At 41.6% G+C, this 14,585-nt stretch overlaps 1 protein-coding gene across 1 annotated transcript in view; it reads left to right on the forward strand.

Moving 5' to 3' along the window:
* Positions 1 to 14,585, forward strand: part of LOC137504736 (actin-like protein 6A) — a 46,267-nt gene that overhangs the window by 16,362 nt on the left and 15,320 nt on the right. The window contains exons 5-11 of the mRNA XM_068233319.1: positions 907 to 1,001; positions 6,182 to 6,288; positions 9,487 to 9,576; positions 9,681 to 9,742; positions 10,512 to 10,626; positions 12,203 to 12,283; positions 13,944 to 14,039. Coding sequence (XP_068089420.1) covers positions 907 to 1,001; positions 6,182 to 6,288; positions 9,487 to 9,576; positions 9,681 to 9,742; positions 10,512 to 10,626; positions 12,203 to 12,283; positions 13,944 to 14,039 — 646 coding nt within the window. The remainder of the gene's footprint in view (positions 1 to 906; positions 1,002 to 6,181; positions 6,289 to 9,486; positions 9,577 to 9,680; positions 9,743 to 10,511; positions 10,627 to 12,202; positions 12,284 to 13,943; positions 14,040 to 14,585) is intronic.

Here is a 14,585-nt window from a genome sequence, read left to right on the forward strand (position 1 = left end):
TTTTTGAATCAAAGGACTGGTTAAATGCTCCCCCGTGACTTGCAATAAAGCTTTTCAGAAGCCTCAGTAAACCTGAATACTCACCACCCGACGGGTCCAATAATGTCCATGAGCGTTCAGTGATTCCTCTTCCTGCTCATGACGTTATGCAACTGCACATGACGAACGCGAATGGGAAGTCAAGCGATCGGTGTACTTTGTGTGGAGTTGTTGGGGATCTTGAAGATCCAATCGTGATGGTCGTTATCGGCATGATCGCACTCCCGTACCCACGTCATGAGATCGCGGAAACTACCGCTCATCGTTCAAAAAATCGCCGGTCGTCGGAATAAACGTTGGTAAAATCGCATGGTGGGTACAGCCTTAAGAGCTTCTGATGGCAGACTATCATGTTAATCCAAACAACTGCAGTGATTTATTTTTCAACTATCTATTGACCCTGCATTCTTCCTACTACTTTCTTTCTCTTCAGTATCAATATTTTTAGTTGTATTTATAAATTCCTGATAGTGGTCCTTTAAGACATTCTTATAAATGAGGTACAGTGTTGTACTTACACTTTAGCTGACTTTACTGTCCATATAATGATTCAGGAAAATTAGTAGAAACAGCACCAGGCACCAGTTATTAGAAATAGAGTAATTGGGCACTTAGGAAAACATACAAAAGGCACTGGGGGAGGGGGGGGGGGGGGTCTGCCTGACGGCTGTTTCACAGGGTTCTCCCTGCTTCTTCAGAGGCCAGAAAAGGGTGCCAGGTGCTGTTTCTACTATTTTGCCTAGATTGACGTTCTTTGGTTTTATGGCGTTGTGAGCTCTGCAAGTGAGGGTGACAGCCAGCATTGAGTGCCGACCACCTTCTTTTTCCTTCTCTACCATATAATGATTCCTTCACTTATTGTGTTAGATTTGCTAATGGGCGAAATACAGCTTTGGTCTTAGACAGTGGATCCAAATATACAACCGCCATACCAGTACAGGATGGGAACATAGTTCACAAAGGTAAGTGCTCGCAGAGTTACAAGCTTGTTCTTTTGTTCAGTGTATTACTACTTCAATTACGTTTTTGCAAGCACTTGATTATATATAGCTGCCATATTGTGATTCCTGGTTTCCTTGAGAATGTATCACTCATCAGGCTGAGCCTATTGCTCCCCTGCTTCAAGCCGCTACCTTGTGCAGTGTGCCTTGTCCTTTGCCTCAGAAATTGTGAATTCTTGTTTTATGTATACAGGAAAAGCTGTCATATGTATTTGTTTGTTAGTTATCAGTTTCAACGTGCTATGCAAAATTTCAGCGTAAACTGTGGAGTTGGGATACTTCTTTAAAGTATTGCTCTAGGACTCTCCAGTATATGGAAGCCTGTAATTCCAGACAGTAAAACATTTATAACATTATTTTAACTACAGGAACTAGAATTTTTTGTTTATATTAGTCATTCAGATTTCTCGCTGAAATGCCAAGGTTATAGATAAGCGTATTGTGCGAAGGCTGAAGGGAGTTTAAAGGTCAACTGTAGGGAGAGGTATAAGGAGGCTGCCATATTTATTCCTCCCTAAAGGGACTCCGAGCAGTGCAGAAACTATGGAAAGATGCATATCATTTTGAAGCTCTCTTTCTCCTCTTTCCAATGATATATAAACCGCTGCCCTACGCCCTTTAGTTTTCGCAATTTCAATCACGAAAATAGTGAAAACTAAAAGGCGTAGGGCAGCGGTTTATACATCATTGAAAAGAGGAGAAAGAGAACTTCAAAATGATATGCATCTTTCCATAGTTTCTGCACTTTTTGGAGTCCATCGTATTACACAGGACGGCACTTTCCCCAGTGTCGGCATCTCCATTCAGTGCAATGCAATGAAATACAAGGAACCCAGGGGGATATAATTACAAACATCATGCTGGTAGGTGTGAGGATATAATTAATTAGTTTTGGGTATGCTTAAAGGCATACCCACAGGCACTGCTCGGAGTCCCTTTAAGCAATACCAGTTTCCTGGCAGCCCTGCTAATGTCTTTGGATGCAATAGTGTCTGAATAACACCAGAAACAAGCATGCAGCTAATCTTGTCAGTTCCAACATTAATGTCGAAAACACGTGATATGCTGCATGCCTGTTTAGGGTCTATGGCTAAACATATTAGAGACAGTGAATCAGCAGGACAGCCAGGCAACTGGTATTGCACAAAAGGAAAAGAAACATGGCAGCCTCCCTACAGTTGTCCTTTAACCTCCTCAGCGGTAACCCTGAGTCAGGCTCGGGGCAGAAATCCGCAGCTCAAAGCGGTAACCCCAAGCTCGATCCTTGGGATGTGAGTAATGTTCAGGGCTACTGCAGATCTATTTTGCGGTATGATTTTTAGGGTCTAAAAGAACCTAAAATCTGGAACTAATCAATCATTCAGCTAGGGAGGTATATATGTCGCCAGGTATATATATATATATATATATATATATATATATATATATATATATATATATATATATATATATATATATATACGTATATATATATATATATATATATATATATATATATTAGTGGCAAATGCCAGATGCAAGTTTTATTTCACAGATATATTATTTCTATTAATTACTTCCATATAAATAATTAAATAATTATTGTTAAAGGGACTCCGAGCAGTGCAGAAACTATGGAAAGATGCATATCATTTTAAAGCTCTTTTTCTCCTCTTTCCAATGATATATAAACCGCCGCCCTACGCCTTTTAGTTTTCACTATTTTCGCGTTTGAAATTGCCGCGGCCGCGATTTCAATCGCAAAAATAGAGAAAACTAAAAGGTGTAGGGCAACGATTTAGGTGTCGCCAGAAAGAGGAGAAAGAGAGCTTTAAAATGATATCCATCTTTCCATAGTTACTTGTATTACACAGGCCGACACTTTCCCCAGTGTCAGCAGCTCCATTCAGCAGAATGGAGCTGCTGACTTTAGAAAAAAGTCGCCCTGTGTAACACAATGTAACTATGGAAAGATGGATATCATTTTAAAGCTCTCTTTCTCCTCTTTCTGGCGACACCTAAATCGTCACCCTACGCCTTTTAGTTTTCGTGATTGAATTTGCGGCTGCTGCAATTTCAATCGCGAAAATAGCGAAAACTAAAAGACGTAGGGCGGCGGTTTATATATATTATTGGAAAGAGGAGAAAGAGAGCTTTAAAATGATATGCATCTTTCCATAGTTTCTGCACTGCTCGGAGTCCCTTTAAACCCTATACTTAAATAAATATGAATGTATAACTTTAGAATGTTTTAGTGTTGTAAGGATTTTGTAAGTAAAGCTTGAAACATTTTTTTTCCTTTACAGTTAGCTAAGAAAACTATTGTTTGACAGCGCTTTGAGTCCCCAGGGAGAAAGCGCTATAGAAGTATTATTGTTATTGTTTATATTTCTAAGGGAGATTGTATATAATTTCTACTTTTTTTGTGTAAAGGTTTTTATTACATTTTCACATGAAGATTACAGACACACCGTTACTATATTGCTTCCATGAATCAGCAAAAATAAAGTAATGAACAAAACTGAGTGTCCAATGCCATACAATCTCTCGAGAAACAGTGTTTAGGAAGAGTATCTCTGTAACTTTTTCTTTTTTCTTTTTTTTTCTTTTTTGTGGTTATTATATCTCTGTAACTCTTTTGAGCATTGGAGAACTTACAACTCAAAAAGTAAACAATTGTTAAAGGGACTCCGAGCAGTGCAGTAACTATGGAAAGATGCATACCATTTTGAAGCTCTCTTTCTCCTCTTTCCAACGATATATAAACTGCAGCCCTACACCTTTTAGTTTTCGCTATTTTCGCAATCGAACTTGCGGCTGCCGCGATTTCAATCGCGAAAATATTGAAAACTAAAAGGCGTAGGGAAGCGGTTTATGTGTCGTTGAAAAGAGGAAAAAGAGAGCTTCAGAATGGTATGCATCTTTCCATAGTTGCTTGTATTACACAGGTGGACTTTTCCCCAAAGTCGGCAGCTGAATGGAGCTGCCAGCTTTAAGGATTTGGGGAAAAGTCCACCTGTGTAATACAAGCAACTATGGAAAGATGCATACCATTTTGAAGCTCTCTTTCTCCTCTCTCCAACGACACATAAACCGCCGCCCTACGCCTTTTAGTTTTCGTTATTTTAGCGATCGAAATCGAGTTTGCTGCAATTTCGATCGTGAAAATAGCGAAAACTAAAAGCCGTAAGGCGGCGGTTTATATATTGTTGGAAAGAGGAGAAAGAGAGCTTCAAAATGGTATGCATCTTTTCATAGTTTCGGCACTGCTCGGAGTCCCTTTAATTCAACAACAATTAAACAGCATACTTATTGTAATATTAAATGTACCACTAATACAGTGGTGTGAAAAACTATTTGCCCCCTTCCTGATTTCTTATTCATTTGCATGTCTGTCACACTTAAATGTTTCTGCTCATCAAAAATCATTAACTATTAGTCAAAGATAACATAATTGAACACAAAATGCAGTTTTAAATGATGGTTTTTATTATTTAGTGAGAAAAAAAACTCCAAATCTACATGGCCCTGTGTGAAAAAGTGATTGCCCCCCTTGTTAAAAAAATAACTTAACTTTGGTTTATCACACCTGAGTTCAATTTCTGTAGTCACCCCCTGGCCTGATTACTGCCACACCTGTTTCAATCAAGAAATCACTTAAATAGGAGCTATCTGACACAGAGAAGTAGACCAAAAGCACCTCAAAAGCTAGACATCATGCCAAGATCCAAAGAAATTCAGGAACAAATGAGAACAAAAGTACTATAATTGAGATCTATCAGTCTGGTAAAGGTTATAAAGCCATTTCTAAAGCTTTGGGACTCCAGCGAACCACAGTGAGAGCCATTATCCACAAATGGCAAAAACATGGAACAGTGATAAACCTTCCCAGGAGTGGCCGGCCGACCAATATTACCCCAAGAGCGCAGAGAAAACTCATTCGAGAGGCCACAAAAGACCCCAGGACAACATCTAAAGAACTGCAGGCCTCACTTGCCTCAATTAAGGTTAGTGTTCACGACTCCACCATAAGAAAGAGACTGGGCAAAAACGGCCTGCATGGCAGATATCCAAGGCGCAAACCACTTTTAAGCAAAATGAACATTGAGGCTCGTCTCAATTTTGCTAAAAAGCATCTCAATGATTGCCAAGACATTTGGGAAAATACCTTGTGGACCGACGAGACAAAAGTTGAACTTTTTGGAGGGTGCGTGTCCCGTTACATCTGGCGTAGAAGTAACACAGCATTTCAGCAAAAGAACATCATACCAACAGTAAAATATGGTGGTGGTAGTGTGATGGTCTGGGGTTGTTTTGGTGCTTTAGGACCTGGAAGGCTTGTGGTGATAGATGGAACCATGAATTCTACTGTCTACCAAAAAATCCTGAAGGAGAATGTCCGGCCATCTGTTCGTCAACTCAAGCTGAAGCGATCTTGGGTGCTGCAGCAGGACAATGACCCAAAACACACCAGCAAATGCACCTCTGAATGGCTGAAGAAAAACAAAATGAAGACTTTGGAGTGGCCTAGTCAAAGTTCTGACCTGAATCCTATTGAGATGTTGTGGCATGACCTTAAAAAGGCGGTTCATGCTAGAAAACCCTCAAATAAAGCTGAATTACAACAATTCTGCAAAGACGAGTGGGCCAAAATTCCTCCAGAGCGCTCTAAAATACTTGTTGCAAGTTATCGCAAAAACTTGATTGCAGTTATTGCTGCTAAGGGTGGCCCAACCAGTTATTAGGTTTCTTTTTCACACAGCTCCATGTAGGTTTTGAGTTTTTTTTTCTCACTAAGTAATAAAAACCATCATTTAAAACTGCATTTTGTGTTCAATTATGTTATCTTTGACTAATAGTTAACGGTTTTGGATGAGCAGAAACATTTAAGTGTGACAAACATGCAAAAGAATAAGAAATCAGGAAGGGGGCAAATAGTTTTTCACACCACTGTAGGTTCAAATTTAGGCCTAAATTGCCAAACTGGAGTTGATTTATACTCATTTCAAGAAACCTATTATATAATTTCAACTTTGACAATACAAGGACAAAGCACAGTTTGGAATCCAAAACAATAAGGCTTTTTCCATATTATTTAACATTTTACAAATGTTCTCAATAGTTGTCCTTTAACATCAAAATATGTTCATTATCTTTGGCAGGTGTTATAAAATCATCTGTTGCTGGAGATTTTGTTACTATGCAGTGTAGAGAGATGTTTCAAGACATGAATGTGGATCTCGTTCCCCCCTATGTGATTGACTCTAAGGTAAGATATGAGGAGCTTCATGTAGGGAATGTACATGTTGCTCAACATAATCATTTCCTTTATTTTAAATGAAGATTTCTAACCGTAATACAGAATTTGATTGGACCAAAGTATATTTTGTGGAATATGCACACTTTAGTTTTAAATTGTACTTGAATTCAGGAACTCCATCACAATAAAAAGCTATGGATATGATCTCCTTGGAAATATCATCCCCAGACATCTTAAAGGGATACTGTAGGGGGGTCAGGGGAAAATGAGTTGAACTTACCCGGGGCTTCTAACGGTCCCCCGCAGACATCTTTAAAGTCTGAAAACCACTGCGCCTGCGTTGCCGTGTCCTCGATCCCGCTGATGTCATCAAGAGCGCACAGCGCAGGCCCAGTATGGTCTGTGTCTGCGCAGTACACTCCTGGTGACATCAGCGGGAGCGAGGACACGGCAACGCAGGCGCAGTGGTTTTCTGACTTTAAAGTCAGAAATTCCAGAAGTGAACTGGAGGCGGGGCCGGAGCATCGGTGAGTGGCTGCGCCAACACAGGATGTCTGCGGGGGACCATTAGAAGCCCCGGGTAAGTTCAGCTCATTTTCCCCCGACCCCCCTACAGTATCCCTTTAAGTTTGCTCGTACAGCTGCAGTTCTCTTCACAAGGATAGCTTCTGTTTCACTGTCAAATCTGTGAGTTTCTGTGAAGTTGACAGTGCTGCCTGACTGAGTGACTCTACTGTGCTATTCTACTCTAAACAAACATGTGGCAGGTGAGTAGAAGAGGCATAGATAATCCTTTGAGCTGGGTACACACATGAGATAAAGGTGTTTGGAAAATGAAACATCAAAGGCAATTTTACATCTACATGTATTATGAGAGCATCCCTACACTGTCTATTCCTCTTAAAGGAAACATCAGGCATTAAAAAAAAACAGATTTACTTACCTGGAGCTTCCTCGAGCCCCTGGCAGCCTATGTGTCCCTTGCCACAGCTCCACTCTCAGCCATTGTCCCGAGGTCCCCTCGATGGCAGTTGACAACCTGGTGAGGTCAGCGGTTTCTACGCCTGCGCAAGCCTGGCTGTGCTACTCGTGGTTGCGCTTCGATAGCCAGGAGAGTACTGCTCAGACGTCGTCAACTTCTGCGCAAGTGCGCCGCTCGCAGTCCTGGGAATATTCTGTGCAATGGCTCCCAGCTACGGGAGCGCACTTGCGCAGGCACCAGGTTGCCGGCTGCTATGGAGGAGACCCCGGAACAACGGCTGAGAGCAAAGCTGTGGCGAGGGACAGATCGGCTGGCAGGGGCTTGAGGAAGCCCCAGGCAAGTAAATCTGTTTTTTTTTTTTTAAACGCCTGATGTTTCCTTTAAGATGAGTAAATACATCAAACAAAACTCTTTGCAAACTGAGGAATTAATCTGTCACACAGGTTTGTCAGGGAGATTTGAAAGACTGATCGTTTTAAAGATGCTGTACACATGCAAAAGATCAGTTCCTGCAAAATGCTTTCATAGTCTATGACATCTGGAGATCTCATACACACCTTGTTTAATGGACAGTCATCTGCAGATCAGATACACGGGGATGAATCTGAAAGATTGAGAGATAATTCTTTTGTCTTTTGAGGTCTTTTGTAAACTTTTTTTTTTTTACAAAGATTATTTGCAGATTTATCTTTCATTTTTGAAAGACTTTTATCTCATGTGTACACAGCTTTAGTATTTAAAATCTGTTAGCCCTCATACTACATGGCAGTGGTAAAATTGGCCAGTCATCTGCAGGTAAAAATTGGATGTGTGTATGGACCTTCAGTGTCGTGCAGCTGTCAGCTTTCATTCATTAACATTAGTTGTGCAGGTAAGATTTCCAGAATTTCCCAAAAAACAACATGGTAGCTGTCCAAGAAATCGAGACGGCAGACTCTACAATTTTTGACCAGCAAAATCTATTACCCTAGATAATAATAAAACAAAATGTATGTAGAACAGGGGTCTCAAACTCGCGGACCGCGGGCCATTTGCGGCCCTCAATGCAATATTTTGTGGCCCTCGCCGGCAAAAGCTTCCTTTTAGTTCGCTTCAGTGCTCCCAAGTAATCCGCCGCATCCCCGCCGCTAAACGAGGGCTGCAGAGCCCCCGAATCGCCCGGGAGGGGGGGGGGGCAATCTGCCGGCATTTCCTGGAAGGGGCAGAGCTTTCAGCTTCAGCTCTGCCCTTCCTGACGTCAATCGCCGCCTCTCCCCGCCCCTCTCTGTGAAGGAAGAGCGAGAGGGGCGGGCAGAGGCGGCGATGCGCCGTGATTGTGAAATTCCTTATGCGGCCCAGCCTTATCCTGACTTTGCCTCCTGCGGCCCCCAGGTAAATTGAGTTTAAGACCCCTGATGTAGAACAAAGCAGACATGGACTCAAGAGTAGGAAAGTTTAGTAATTTAGTAATTAATTTAGTAGTTTTTCTTTAGAGCCCAACTCCAGCCCAAGATGTCATTTCTGCTTTGGATATTGCGAACCTCTTTTTGGCATTATTATTACTGCCTGCGTCCTCATTCTGTACCATTTCTGTATAATTTCCCTTGCCTTCTGTAAGAACCTCTGTCAATTTATATTTATATCCCTCATCTCCTGTTTCTGGAAATACCAGGATTCACATTAAATCCACAAAGGTCCTAATAACAGAGAACAGGGTAAAACTCCCCTGTGGAAATACAGACATCAGTAGCAGTAGACAGCAAGAATAACCTGACACACATGATAACTCATTCCCACTCTATCCAAGTCAGGGCGATTTCTAACTAAAGGCATCCCATGCCTTCACCTGGAGCGCCATTGGTTCTTAGGGCACCGTGGCTGTGCTTGCTGACGGTAAACAGTATGATCACTATCAGCAGCACTGGCTTTGCATACTAATAAAAATGTTTGGCTTATGCTGAACTTTCTCCACAATTGATTAGTCCATTAGGCCTGGAACCCACTAGCAGTACGTTACTAAGCCATTTCTAAGCAGTTGTGATTTGAAAAGCTCTTGCTAATGTAATGCTATGGCTGTGATCCTGCTTGATCCCACTGATTTTATAAAAATCTACCATAGCATTGCATTAGCAAGAGCTTTTCAAATCACTAACGCTTATTAAAGGCTGTTAGTGGATTTCAGCCCTTTACGGCATGGGACATGACAACATATGCACCATGAATTTCTCCTGCTCTATACATTTTAGGAAACAGTAGCAGAAGGAGCACCAGCAAACTGGAATAGAAAAGCAGATCTACCTGATGTTACTGACTCCTGGCATAACTTCATGTGCAATGTAAGCAAAATGGGTTTTTTTTATATTCGTTTAGTTAGAATATTGCAATATAAAAGTAACTGAACTTGTGTAAAATCTTTTTTTTCTTCTTTGCCTCCTTGTAGCAAGTAGTACACGATTTCAAGGCAACTGTCCTCCAGGTTTCAAACACTATCTACCATGACAAGTAAGCTGGTGTACTTGTAAGTCTCTGCTGACCACCTGTGCAAGCAAGATCTTTAAAATATAATGTAAGGGGACTTTGCTTGCTCCTTTTTTTGCAGAAATGCTAACACGCCCCCTCCCCCCCCCCCCCCAAAACTGAATAATGCATATATTAACCTGTAGAAGATGTACTTTGATGTCCCTACTCTTCCGATCAAATCTTTATTAGACAGGATGTATTGCGTAGGCCTATACAAAGCTGGGGAGTTAGCTTGGACTTAATAGTATTCCATGGGGATGGTCATTGAAGTGCAGATACATGAAGTAGGATTGAGTACATTTTGTGTGCAAATTTATGCAGCCTGAAGATGGACCTATTGAAAAAAATGATTTAAAGGGGAACTGAAGAAAGAGGTATATGGAGGCTGCCATGTTTATTTCCTTTTAAGCAATACCAGTTTCCTGGCAGCCCTGCTGATCCTCTGTCTCTAATACTATTAGCCATAGCCCCTGAACAAGCATGCAGCAGATCAGGTGTTTCAGACTTTAAAGTCAGATCTGTCAAGACTAGCTGTATGCTTGTTTCTGGTGATGTTCAGATACTACTGCAGAGAAATAGACCAGCAGGGCTGCCAGGCAACTGGTATTGATTAAAAGGAAATAAATATGGCAGCCTCCGTATACCTCTTACTTCAGTTCCCCTTTAACTGGTCCGTTTTCATTTGACCATCCCCAGTATTTTACATGTTGTTGACTCTAGTTAACGTGCACTTGTCTCATCATTCTCTCAGTGTGGCAGCCAAGATTCCGCCTGTTTCATATACGTTTCCTAATGGATACAACTGTAAATTTGGAGTTGAACATCTAAGAATTCCTGAAGTGCTATTTAATCCTTCACTTGCAAAGGTCTGATCATTGTCCAATATTATTTTACCATTGGTAAAACTGCATTGAACTGTTTGTTTCTGTTGCAAACATGGTCACTAGAGGCCAACCCCACCTCACATGCATTCCCAAAAGACAAGGCAAGAGGTATACTATTAAAGGTATACTATTATTACAGCACGGTGGCGTAGTGGTTAGCTCTCTCGCCTTGCAGCGCTGGGTCCCTGGTTCGAATCCCGGCCAGGGCACTACCTGCAAAGAGTTTGTATGTTCTCTCCGTGTCTGCGTGGGTTTCCTCCGGGCACTCTGGTTTCCTCCCACATTCCAAAAACATACAGATAAGTTAATTGGCTCCCCCTAAAATTGGCCCTAGACTACAGTACTTACACTACATAATATAGACATATGGCAATGGTAGGGATTAGATTGTGAGCTCCTTTGAGGGACAGTTAGTGACAAGATATATATATATACACTGTACAGCGCTGCGTAATATGTCGGCGCTATATAAATACTAAATAATAATAATAATAATAATAATAATATTACTATTATACTATTATACTATCCTCTTCAATGCGCCCTCTTCAATCACACTCCTGCACAGCTGTGCACAACAGCTGCTTCCGAGAGCATTGTGGGCATGCGCAGTTTGAAACCATACCCAGCATGCTCCCAGCTGAAACTCATGTGCATAGTGGTAGGAGAGCATGCATGAAGAGGGCGGTAGGAGTGGACTGAGCATGTGACCTCCAGCAGTGAAGATGGGACATAGCCCCAACTTTGAGGTGAGGCCGAAAAAGCTGAGGGACCACACTGTTGAAGAGGACACCAGTTATCATCTCGTAAATTTTTTACTGACTTTAAAGTGTGCTTTAACATGATGAACTGAACTGGAGCTAGAAAATTAACATTAATTTGAATTTTATAAAATAGCAATATATTACTACCTGCCACTGCCATAGATATCAGTGCTGCTCTAATTTACTGAAGGATTCAAGCAAGTTAGGCTACTTCTCCACAATACTGTTTTTTTTATAAAAAAGGGAATGAAAACAAAATAATAACCATGTAAATTAACGTAAATAGTCAGTGTTAGAAATGTTGTAAAGAACTCAATAACTCATAAACCAAATACCAGTTATACAGCGGAACAAAAAAAAATATGTGCAAATATTTTCTTCCCTACCTACAATAAGCAATAGATTTTTTGATAAAGGAAGCAAATGCAGATGTAGGTTGTTTATTTCTAAAATACACACAGCATCTGCATTGATCTGCAATGTAGAATTAGGTATAGCTGATAAAAAAATAATGTTTTCAGTGCATTTTCTTCCTGTATACTACTTCCTGTTACTACTTCTCTAGGTAGCCCATTTTTAGTTCCCCTCAAAAAGGGCTATGAATATCTTAATTTTATTTCGCAATGCAATCACATGACTGATAATGTTCTTTGAGGGAAAAGGAGGGAAATTTGTAAAAAAAGAAGAAAAAAAAACAGATTGTAGAGGGTGATTAATAATAATTATTTAATATAATACAGTACATTCAAAGTAACCGGAGTTTTACTTTTTTTTTCTTTCCTTTTTTTTTTCAGGCCTCGTATGACAGTACTACACTTGGTATCTGTGATGTTGTAGCCAAAAGTATTGACATGTGTGACACAGCTCTTAAGCCGGTAAGCATGTACTAACACCAAGGCCCATATGCAATTACATTTTTCACCTGCGTTATCTCCAGGAGATAATTTTCATCCTCTCTTTAATCTTCTGGGAGCTGGCTGCCTAAATCCCCTGAAGGACCAGGCCATTTTACATGCATGGGGGAGGGGGGATAGGGGTGTTTGGGAGGGGGGTTCAGGCAGCCGGATCCCCAGTGTACTTAGCTAGGCATGGTGTCCCCAGTGTAGCCAGGTGTCCCCCGTATTGCCAGCAGCCTCTACTCACCTCCCAGACAATGTGCAGCTCTAGCCCCCTCTGCTCTGGCTGGCATCCCCGCTCGTACTGCTGCTAAGTTCCAGGTCGCGGCAAGCAGGGATACCGGCCAGAGCGGAGGGGAGTAACAATCGCTGGGGGAACGTCAGGAAGGTGAATCTTCTTCCCCTCAGACCACCACTGCCAATAGTGATCACTATGATTAGCCAGTGATCGTAGTGATCACGTGATCAGGAGCCAATCGTGATGGCTCCTGATCACTGAGGGGAGATGTCAGCTTGACAGCTTAATCTCCCCTCTCGGGTTCACACGATCGCGTTGAAAGCGGAAATGGCAGGTGGCGTAAAGCCTACGCTGCATCAGAGTTGGGCAGCCACAAGTGCGGTGTAGGATTTACTACACGTGGTCCCTAAAAGGTTAAACTAACTGTTCAGCATTTTACAATTGAAAAAGTACTCAAAAGTTGGTGGACAAGTACTATTACATTTATTTTGAGTATTTACTTGCTTGCTGTGGCTTAAAAGGCATTTCATGACAAGTTATACAAATATCACCTATATGCAATTTAACTTTTTCTCCTGAGTTTTCTCCTAGGTTATAATTATTTTATTTTCTCTTTACAATAATTTTTCAGCACTTTGTAATTACCAAAAGCACTAAAAAGTAGGTGAAACAGTACCATTGAAATCATTTTGAGTATTTTATTGCTTGCTGGTGGAATAAACTGCATTTAGTTGACAAGTTGTGAAAACATCACCTAGGAGAAAAGTCAGGAGAAAAAGTTAATTGCATTTGGGCCCATATGTTTTACTTTAAAGAGAACCTAAAGTCACCCAAAAAATAAAAATGAGATGAACTCACCTGGGGCTTCCCTCAGCCCCCTGCAGACGATCGGTGCCCTCGCAGCCCCGCTCCGATGGCCCAGGACCCGCCGGCGAACACTTCCGGTTTTGCCGTCAACGGCCGACAGGCATGGGAACGCGAGTGATTGTTCGTGTTCCCAGCCTGTATATCGCCCCCTATGCTGCTATTGCGGCCAGGAGGCCACAATAGCAGCATAGGGGGCGATATACAGGCTGGGAACGCGAACAATAACTCGCGTTACCATGCCTGTCGGCCGGTGACGGCCAAACCGGAAGTGTTCGCCGGCGGGTCCTGGGCCATCGGAGTGGGGCTGCGAGGGCACCAATCGTCTGCAGGGGGCTGAGGGAAGCCCCAGGTGAGTTCATCTCATTTTTTTTGGGTGACTTTAGGTTCACTTTAAATATCTCAGTACGAATTCCCACTCCTTTATGTTAGGCATTGAATTCTCTGTGCATGACTGGAAACGTTTGATCTAAATCTATTTTGAATCTATAGTGGATGTACAAAAAAAGTTAATTAATCATGCTTTATGTTTTACAGAAAATGTATGCCAACATGATCACAGTAGGAGGAAACACTCTACTGCAGGGTTTCGCAGAAAGACTGACAAAAGAACTTTTCCGGAAAGTTCCACCGGTATTCTTATTTTTATCTCAATGTAGATTTAGCTTGAAGAAATGTAAGGATTTGAAACCGAGAGCCCAATATAGTGCAGTACGTCTTAGTAGATGGAACAAGACAAAACAACGACAAGTAATATACTCACAAGTCTGGGTTACCACTAAGGCAACCACTGGAAGTGCAGGTGGGGAGAATTATAACCTGACCCCACTCAGGTTTAAGAAGTCGCTCTCTGTATACAGGAAAAATGGGGATACACCCCTCCACCAAGGGTGGACTAGATCAGTGTAGAATGAGGAGTAACCGAGGCGCCAAATTAGAGTAAAATATTTTAAAAACAACTTAAAAGGAGGGGGGTTGGTGGTTACCACCCTCAAGTATAAAGTGACCAGCCAATGAGTCGTGTATAAATAGACAATATAATTTATTTTGAAATCTCCAGGCAAGCAACGCGTTTCACGGGTCAAAAGCCCGCTTCATCAGGCAATCAAATTTGGAGATACACACGACTGTGTAAAATAGAACTCTGTTGGCGCTGGACCTTCTGGAGATTTCAAAATA

The sequence above is a fragment of the Hyperolius riggenbachi genome, chromosome 4 (assembly GCF_040937935.1).
Source record: "Hyperolius riggenbachi isolate aHypRig1 chromosome 4, aHypRig1.pri, whole genome shotgun sequence".
NCBI classification, from domain to species: Eukaryota; Metazoa; Chordata; class Amphibia; order Anura; family Hyperoliidae; genus Hyperolius; species Hyperolius riggenbachi.